The 10,175-nt window shown below is 36.5% G+C and overlaps 1 protein-coding gene across 2 annotated transcripts in view; it reads right to left on the bottom strand.

The window, feature by feature from the left end:
• Positions 1-3,133: 3,133 nt before the first annotated feature.
• Positions 3,134-10,175, bottom strand: part of LOC115253918 (cilia- and flagella-associated protein 298) — a 68,942-nt gene continuing 61,900 nt past the window's right edge. For both annotated transcript variants that reach the window (XM_029863010.2, XM_062856964.1), the window contains one exon: positions 3,134-6,633. In XM_029863010.2, the coding sequence (XP_029718870.2) occupies positions 6,520-6,633 (114 nt within the window). In that variant the 3' untranslated portion in view covers positions 3,134-6,519. The remainder of the gene's footprint in view (positions 6,634-10,175) is intronic.

Here is a 10,175-nt window from a genome sequence, read left to right as displayed (position 1 = left end):
AGGTTTGGAACGATATGGGAGACCCTTAACTTTCCGAATTTCTCAAAGTTTCATGTTTTGCAGTTCCAGGTGCTGGTCTGAGCTGATACAGGTGAAGTGATTAGTCTATAGTAAGCACTAACTGCACTAAAAAGTTTAGCTGGATTTGATGCAATACAGCTGAGAAATTGCAGTGGGCGTAAAGTGGGAGGCAGCGTCTAATAAGAGACCCGACTGTACTAAGGATAAGGGTATCCATAAACGATCTAAATACTGGTCGCAGTGCCTCACCCGAACAAAAATAGTAAAATTTGGGAATAGGGTCTGGGACCATTTGGTCAGGAGCACCTATTTTGGGCACTTGCTGTTATAACTCAGTCAATTTCAAACCGATTGACTTGAATTTTGAAACATGGCTAGCTACTGTGCCTAGCTGATCGTGTCTCAAAAATCAATCCAATCGGCTCAAAATTGACTGAGTTATAGCAGCAAGTGCCCAAAATAGGTTCTCCTGCCCAAATGGTCCCAGACCCTACTTTTATTTTCCCCGCTTTTTGGAAACTTATCTGAATACTCATGAACAAGCTGCCTCTGCTTTTTTAAATGGATCATAAAATTAGGAATGAAGTAATCCAAGATTGCCTTAATGATCGCGACGTTTACACAGAAAAATATTTACGCTGCTAGTGAATATTCTTAGTTTTTATTGATTCAAAATATTGTAAAAGAATAGACCCTCAAGACAGCTCAAAACATCTTTTAAAGAATGTGTCTTCAAACTCCATTAGGAATTTGACTTATTGAGCACTCATTGAGAAACGCACGATATTATTAGTTCAAACGATTTTCAAATATTTTCCAACGTAGAACGTTAACAGTCCGACTTTTTTTTTGCAAAACAAAAGGCCTACCAATGGCTAAACTAATTGTTTGAGGGAGCAAGTTCATGGAAATAGAGGCTAATATATCTTAATATATGTATTTCGTAATGTGCTAGAGTTTCAGTGGATATCTCTAACTATTTTATTATTATTTAATTATGTCAAGGGTTTTGCGAAGCGCTGTTTTTATTTTGTGTTTGTCTGGCGTTGTACCTAAGAGGACATAAAAAAAATCACTGCAAGTCCTATGCATTTTTCAATCAATTAATGCGCTATCAATAGTGGAAAACGTTTGGCAGATTATATACAAAATATATAAATCCACTGCCTTCAGTGTCTTCAATGAAAACTCCACCGTCCGGAAACTTGAAGAACCTTGTTCTGTTTATGTTGCTGAGCTGGCAGCAATCGACTTCGCTTTGGGGATGATTTCCAACATGCCTGCAGACCATTTCTTCATCTTCTCGGATAGCCTGAGTTCGATTGAGGCACTCCGGTCGATGAAACCTGTAAAGCATGCATCTTACTTTCTTACAAAAATAAGAGAGCAGTTGTATGCACTGGTCGAAAGATCTTACAAGACTACCTTTGTATGGGTCCCCTCACTTTGCTCAATTTACGGCAATGAGAAGGCGGACTCTCTCGCAAAGGTGGGCGCACAGGAAGGCGAGATCTATGATAGAAGAATTTCACACGATGTTTTTTTCCATTTAGTTCGTCAGAGTTCTCTTCAAATTGGCAACATGATTGGCGAGATGGCCAACTGGGACGGTGGTTACATTCTATTATTCCTAATGTTTCTTTGCGAGCGTGGCATTACGGTTTGGATGTAGGTCGAGACTTCATACGTGTGATGCCAAGACTTATGTCCAACCATTACTCGCTAGGCGTGCATTTGCATAGAATAAATCTTGCGCTCGACAATCTTTGCACTAAGTGCGGTTCCGGTTATGATGACATCGACCACGTAGTTTGGCAATGCCCGGATAATGACGCCTCCAGAGCGCTACTATTGGATACCCTTGAGGCCCAAAGTAGACAACCCTTTGTTCCAGTAAGAGATGTGTTGGGAACCTATATGCGATCCATTTATGAGTTTCTTCGCATGTGTTGTATAAAGGTATAATCTTCTGTTTTTTCCGCTTCAGTTTTTTTTCTTTGTGTTTTGTCTTTTTTGTGTTATATGTTCCTGGCCATCCGGCAGACGAAAACCTGTGACAAGCCCATGTCAACGCCAAAAGCCAAGATACTTCCCGGATGTGCTACAGAGAACCCTGAAACCTTATCCTCACCATGCATTTCTTTAAAATTTTGTAACCCGCTAACCTCGAGCAGCCACGAGTACCCTGGCATCCTCCCAGTACTACCCTTGAGTACCTAAGAAAGTCAGAAAATTGTATGTAACTGAATACAAATAATGAATTGCGGCTCCGTAAAGCGTTACACGCGATTGAGCAATAAATAAATGAACTTGACAAAAAAAAACAAATTATTAGAAATTTATAAACATAGTCAACTACAAAAGCAGGTTTTTCATATTTTTTGTAGTGAACAAATTAACCCTAAAAAGATTGCGTATTAAGTGTTCATGTGTTAGTGTTCCCTCAACAAAGTTTGATCATATGTCATCCAATATTGTTTGGGATATAGAATATTGAAATTGTGTGCATTAAACACAAGTTTTACAAAAAGTTCTATAACTTTTAGAAAATCTATTCAATTTCGCTGAACAAATTGGAGCTCTAATACCTATATAGTTTATGATTGGTCAAAATTTGTTTGACGAATGAACATTTGAATGAAAAATGATATTTACAAAAAAAAAATGGTGTACGGACAATTATTTTATACATTGTATGTTGCACACCGAAGTACTGTAGGTTATGAAATTAACTCTTTGATAACTAAGTTTCGAAATTATATAACCGATCGTCGGTGAATGTATGTCATAGCACAGACAAACAGACGTAACACTCTGATAATGCTAATCGTACACAGATTTAACTATCTATAAACAAAAAAAACAGTTGGCGAACTGCCCACCCGCGATGCTCGCAACGTTTTTGTTTAAGTTTGACGTTTGCCCACTACCGCCACCAATTTGATGATTGGCCAAACTCAGCCCCTCTAGCATTAGGCGAACATGTTTCCGCGAATGATTTGAATGGACAAAATGTTCGAAGTGTTCGCCTGTTTATCTGTGGTCATAGCTTAATTTATTTCAAAAATCGGTTGAATTGCTTTCAAATTCCTGCATAATGAAACGCCCTCTATTAAAGCTTTCACATTTTATTAATTAATGGTAATAGATTTTTATCATTTCATCTATATTTTTGTCTTTGATAAACCTTAAATTAGTAGCAATGACAAGGCAATACATATTTGAAAATATACAATTCTGAGAATCTTTTCAATGTTCCATCATATGTTCTTTGTAGTGTATTTGCTTCTCTGTCTTGAGTTCATGCAGTAACAAGTTGTGGTGGCTCTGAATTGTGTATGTGTATTTTTTTTTTTTCGAAGTGTGGGGTAGCTCCGATGATTTTTAGTCTGAGGGTTTTAAAATTGGTGGAAAGTAATTTGCAGTAGCAGTTTCATTTCCCAGTAGCCGTTTGTTTTAAACGTTTGCACCATCATTATGTACATAACATTTTGCTAGCAAAGTATTTTTTTTATTATTGCAGTGAAACAACGAACGAAATATCCCAGCCCAATTACCATCAGTGTATCTGATCCGTTTGCTTTCCCGTAGTTTTGAATGCTTTTTATTTATTTAAAGTTTTTATTTGCTTGTGATTTTAGAATAAAACTAAGTTTCGCCTCGCAATGCTGATTGTATGATTTTGTTCTCTCTATTTTAAAATCATCGCGTTCTTAAGTCATTTTTAAGATATTTGCAGCTTTTTTGTAGTCTGTTTTCACTGGCTTTTATGATTCTATATACTCAGCCAAGCTATTAGATTTTAGTTTTGTATCGCCTAGCTCTATTTATAGATCTGATTTATTATGTTCATTATGCGTTTTTTAATACTTCCATGATTTTATGAATGTAGAAAAGAAATTATTTGCACACATTGAAAATTGTAACGGTAGCGTTCAGGCATAATCGCTCACTTACGTGTCATGTTTCATAGAGATTTAAAGTAAGCAACAGCTTGTATTTTTTTTGTTTAAAATCTCATAATAGGAAAATTTAGCGTAAGCCCTTGATAATTGGTACTTTCCTAATGGCAAAAAAAGGTAAAATATCATGAGAATTGAAGACGTCTCAAACTCAAATAAATACTCTGCCTAGAACATTTATTAAGATGTTCATTACTTCCAAAATTTAATTTCGAAATTGTGTATTTTTTTAATGACGACAGTATTGTTACAACACAGCGCTTTAATCAGCGAACTTGCATCTTGCACTTGCATGACTTTCGAGTGAGAATAGACGTTCGATAGTGGTATCAGCAACATGTACCTACAGGGGATACTCAAAATAACTGGGATAGGTAAAATTTTCACTTTTCAAAAAATGTTCAACTCGCTGTAACTTTTCGAAAAGGGCATCAAATATTCTCAAATTTTTGCTGTAAGATTATCAACTAGTTGTGTATCAGTGATCAAAATTTGAAAAAGATTGAGCCATTCTACATTAGGGGTACTCACCAAACAGATTAAATTGCTGCGTAAGCCATGATTGTCTGCTTATTTGAAATGTTTCATGATTTTGCGAATGAAATAATCAAAGATTGCCTTGATGATCGCAACGTTTAATCAGTTTAATCAGCTTACGCTGTTAAGTGAATCCCCCTATTATGTTATCAAAATTTCATTGCATTCGATTCATTGATTCATCAAAATTTCATTGCATTCGATTCATTGAGATATAACAGCTCAAAGTTGGCTATCGGATAATTATACCTTTTTCTAGAATATTTGATGCTCTTTTCGAAAAGTTACAGCAAGTTGAGCATTTTTTGAAAAGTGAAAATTTTACCTGCCCCAGTTATTTTGAGTATCCCCTGTACATTATTATATGTCAAGGTGTTCGAACGATGGAACGATCGCCTCTAGCAAATGGAATTCAAATACGTTCGATACGTACGATACATGTTCCAAGTTCTTTAGTAGAGTGTTACTTTTGTTTGTCTGTGGTAGACAAACGGATGATGTTGTAAAAAAGTTCCATTGACCTCATCACTGTTAAACAAACGTAACAATTTCCTTGAAAATTAATCTCGCATTTTACAGTTTACAGTCATCTCTAGTTATGAGATTTTCGACTACATGTACTCAAAATTGTTCAAAAAAAATTTTTTTTTCAAGTATGCTTAACGTGTGGTCGATAGATATTTGGCAATCTGACAGTATTGTAGCACAACATAGTTTATGTTTAAAAGTTTGCACTCTTTAATTTACCATTCTGTAGTTGCGCTTAATTACAGCAAAACATTGATGAGAGGTCTCCAAAATCTCGTGAATTGCGAAATAACTTTGAAAAGCATTGCTTGATTTTGTGTAAAATAGTTCTCGATGAATTAGTCTAAATTTCTGTACCATGACGATTAATTGTAAAATTGTAAAATGTATTCGAACATTTCGATTAAGCTACCCTAGTCCATAGAACTATCAAAGTCTATCAATGAAAGCGTCATTCTTCGAAGACACTTCTAATAATTTATGCATTCCGCTTTTCCAAACGATAAAATATCGAACTGAGGCAACGAAAACCGCTGTTAGGACAAATCGATGCTTATTTCTAGCATGCCTATTTCTGGATTCATTCGAATTAGACAGATTATAAATAGATTTAAATTTTGAGCTCTTGTTTGACAAAATACATGAACATTGCTCCATGGACAGAGATGTATTTGGTGGGTTTCTATTTATTGCCATTTAAGTGAGATGTCATTTGCAAGGGACTGGCTCATACCACTTTACAATTATAACTGGGAAAATAAATCTGCAACACTGTATCGATTTCCTTGCAACTTTTAAAATATTTAGAAGTAGAGCCAGTCTTCTACAAGACGTTTTTGGTTTTATGCTGTTTGTTACAATAGTCGGAACACCATATTACTATTACATCTGAATATTTTGTGTGTGAGATTTCTGTTTTTATTTTCAAATATATGTGAAATGTTTATTACAAAACTATTTCTGCTCAAAAAATGAGTATACTGCAAATATGGCATCCTGTAAACTGTTTTAGTCCAATTCGTGAATGATTCCAGAAATACACATGTTGATTTTCTTTCACTGATAAATTGATTCCTTCATATTTATGCAATGGGTGTGATTTATATGGGTTTCTTTTGAAAACTCAACCTGACCTATTTATTCCAATATCTTTCCTTTTGATCCTCTGAATATTGAAACACACCTCGTCTTGGCAATGTACCAACTAAAACAATCGGAATGTTTCTGTTTTTAATGTAGGTTCTACTGGTCTGTACCCTTTTGTGCATATTCTTTGTTGCTGCTTGAGTATTAGATAAGAATATCCTCTTAAAATGAGCTTACGTTCCATTCGATCGTTAAAAATATGTTTGCAGTTTGCAGCTTTTTCCCTTTCATTTACAAGGTTTATTGCGCATGCTGGACACTGAAAATATCTCGTTTGCTTTTTTTGTATTTGCTGTCTTTTGATACTCATAAGAAAAGCTTTCCCTTACTTAGTAAATTTAAACTTAACGTCGTCTAACCCGTGCACTTGGCGTTTCAAACTGCAGCTATCGGACCAGGAGGAGTTGAGATACTGGTCGTCATCGTCTTGCTCAAGTTTCTGCAAATAGAAGAGAATAAAATTGTAACTCAAATTCATTCGCACACAATACTGTTTAAAAACGGTCTGAAACATTTACAAGACGCATAATTCAATTTAAAATTCAATGGTATTTTTTTTTTTTTGAAATAGTTTCCAGTGCTCAATCAAAACGGATGTTTTGAGGAAACTTCTCCTGATTTTTTTTTCCGGAGGTCAATCACAAGGTAAAAAAACGAACCCGATTCATTTTCACTCCACTCAGTATAGCAATGCACTCGTGACTCGTGAGCTTTTCAAAATCTGCCGCACGAACTATATTCATTTTATCTGTGCCGAACCATGTAATTGTGACAAAACAAACTTTCGAAACTACAGAAAACTCCATCAAAACTGCATCGCACATATACAGTCGGGTCTTGGTCGGCATTGCTCTAACGATCCCTCTGTTGGACAATGGATGGGAGTGTCTGGCATTTACAGCAAACTCAACCGGGGGAAGAATGGTCTCACAGGTCGACGTTGCGCATTCAACAGCCATTTCAACGCCCCCTCTACCCTATATCGCACCTTTTGTATGAGATCTCTAAATTTTTTGTATGGGTCGTCACACTTTACTGAACCCCCTCCTGAACGTTCCTTTACTGCCCCTATTCGCATAACAGTCCCATGTTTGCTGGGTTTCCTATTCACATGGGACTGTTGTGCGAATGGGGGCAGTTTATAGGTACAGCGAAAATTCGCTGATTGGGTCACATCTGCGTACTAAACCGGCCCACATTTGGTCGGCCTTAAGGTGAAACATCAAGTAATCCCATTGCAATTTTGCATACAAACTTTAAAGGCACAAATCTGACGAACGAAGCATCGAACCAAGCTGCACTTGATTTTCCTGGCTCTGCTCACTTGCAAAAAGAGGCAGCTTTTCCAAATCGAGCGCACTTGTTTACGAATTTTTAAGATTTGTGCTCTTGAAAACGTGAGTAGGGGTCTAAGTCGGCCATTGTGGCAGCCATATTGGTATTCAAACCGAACCATCTGTTTTTCAATGGTTGGACAATTGGACATACGTCTTGACATCACGCGAATGAAACTTCGACTTACATCCAAACCATACCACCGCAATCGCAAGGAAACAAACCTTTCCAGTTGGTCATCTCGACAATTATTTTGCCAACTTTTAAGAGAACTCTGGCGAACAAAATGGAAAAATTCATCGTGTGAAATTCTTCTATCATTGATTTCACCTTCATGTCAGTTTGTTTCATGAACAGATCGTATTTTACAGCGGAACTGTCATTGGTGAAGTGTTCACGAGTAGGATTATAATCAGGGAGGATATCAGATGACATTTAGAAAACACGGAGACAAATTTTGTTCGTTTGAAACAAAAATATTCATGTTTATTCGGTAAACTGATAAAATATTTAGAACTAAAATATTAATTTTTAAAACTAACTCAATTACATATTGATTTCTACAATACCCATTGAGGAGCCCCTCGTCCTGCCGTCGAGAATATAAACAAAACTCTCAAGTTCCAGCTGCAGCACCATACAAGGTTTCCTCTTCCAAAAAAGGCAAGTTTCACCAAAAATTTCCACGAAATCCCATTGATTCCGGGAGCGTATGTTATCTACATGATGTTGGCATTGAAGGTGCCACGCGAGAAGTGGGTTTTCCTAGAGAAGGAAATGAGTTTGTAAATTTAATTGGAAAACAATATTTCCGTAGGGCCGAGCCGACCTGCCACAAAAAAAAAACATTTTTTTTACATTTTGTTTCTAACATAACCTGTCAGAAGATGCATGTTTGTTTCAAAAATGGATTGAATTTGCTTCAAATGTGATGTTAAATTTGCTCCAAACAGTTTTATTTTTAAAGACACTACACCGTCTTCAGCCAGAGGCTGCACAGACTGAACATTACATACACGAGACAACGGACAACACACATAACACCCAGTGGCCCAATGGAGAGTTTTCCGTTTGACGAAAAGTTTTCCCCGACAGGAGCGGGAATCGAACCCGCACTCCGAGGCTTACGAAACGCCTAGACGACTGACGCCGCTAACCGCACGGCCATGAAGCCCACGAATTTCTGTTGCCAGAACAAATTGAGAATTTATTTGAGTTTACCTGAAATATTTTTGATTTTACCATGCTTTTTTCTGCGTGAAGATAAATTCTAACGAATTTTGTGAAAAGTGTTCGGACTGAGCATTTCTTCGAAGTTTTTAATAACAAGTGTGTTGCTCCCTCTACACTTGGTAAGTAACCTAAGCGAGAGTGACAAGACCTCTAGGCTCGCGTTATGCGTTGAGTGCATACAGCCGAGGGCAGGGCCGGATTTACAAATGTGGGGGCCCGGGGCCACATTGTTGTGGGGGCCCCATTTCCAGGGGTATATTTTAATATTTAGAATAAAATAACTGAAAAAATATCAATAATTCTTACAACAAAAGTACTAATTTCGTTATGGATGTGGACAAATTTAAAGCTGGGACAATTAGCTTAGCCAGAAAAAAAGGTAAAATCAATCAAAACAGAGATCATGATGAAAAAAATATAAAGTAAAATCGTTTTTTTTTGCAGTTTTAGTCGTTTAGAGATAATCGTAATTCATACTAGAGTCTCTAAAGAAATGCCTAGACCAATTTATAGCGAAAATCTTTGGAAAATTTCTAGTAAATTTTGAAACGCAACCGCTGGGGCAGCTTTTCAGAGAACTCCCAAGAAAATGCCAATTGGAATCCATAGAGCAATCGCTTGAGGAGTTGCTGGTCGACTACCATTATTGTTTGTGGAACTTCAGCAGAAAAAGTTTTAACGAGGCTGCCAAAAGGTTTTGTGGCGACTTCCCGAAAAAAAAAACAAAATTCTGAAATCAACTTCTTGGTAAACTTCATCGCGTAATAAGAAATTCCGCTATTTTAGAGGGAATTTGAATAAATACTGTTTAAGATTTTTTTTGTGAAAACCCAGGAGAAATTTCTTATGTAATTGCTGACTTCATTTCTTATAGAATAACCTGTTAGACTTCTAGAAAACCATTAATGGAAATTGCGAACGAAATTTTGGCGAACAAAATGTTTGCAAAACTTTCAAAGTTTGCTCAGGTTCTGTTGAGATTTCTCCACAAATTTCTTTTGCAAAGTCCTCAAGAAATCTGCTAGGGACGAATGACCTTCGGGTTAAAGTCCCTCGAACCCAACAAAAGAAGAAGACCTCAAGAAATCTATGGATTTTGTCAGGAGTTTGCCATAAACTAACATCCTAAGTGCAGAAATAAATGCTTTAAGAACTCAACCATATTATTCCAATAAACTTTCCGAATGTTTCCGTAAACAATCCTACAATTCTTATCAAAATACCGTGGAAAATTCTTCCAAAATAAGTCTTCAACAAAAATGAAAACGAATATTTAGCAGGAACTTTCTAACTCTACATTCTACAGAGTTTTATAATTAATCCAGAGTTCAAGCGAAGTTTTTCTCCAGGATTTCCGCTTTGTAGAACACGTGTTTTGCTCTCCTGAAAAGCTTAAGAACTATTTCGAACTTA

This window comes from Aedes albopictus, chromosome 3 (assembly GCF_035046485.1).
Source record: "Aedes albopictus strain Foshan chromosome 3, AalbF5, whole genome shotgun sequence".
NCBI lineage: Eukaryota > Metazoa > Arthropoda > Insecta > Diptera > Culicidae > Aedes > Aedes albopictus.
The sequence above is the reverse complement of the archived record's forward strand: the minus strand, read 5'-3'. Positions and strand labels throughout refer to the sequence as shown.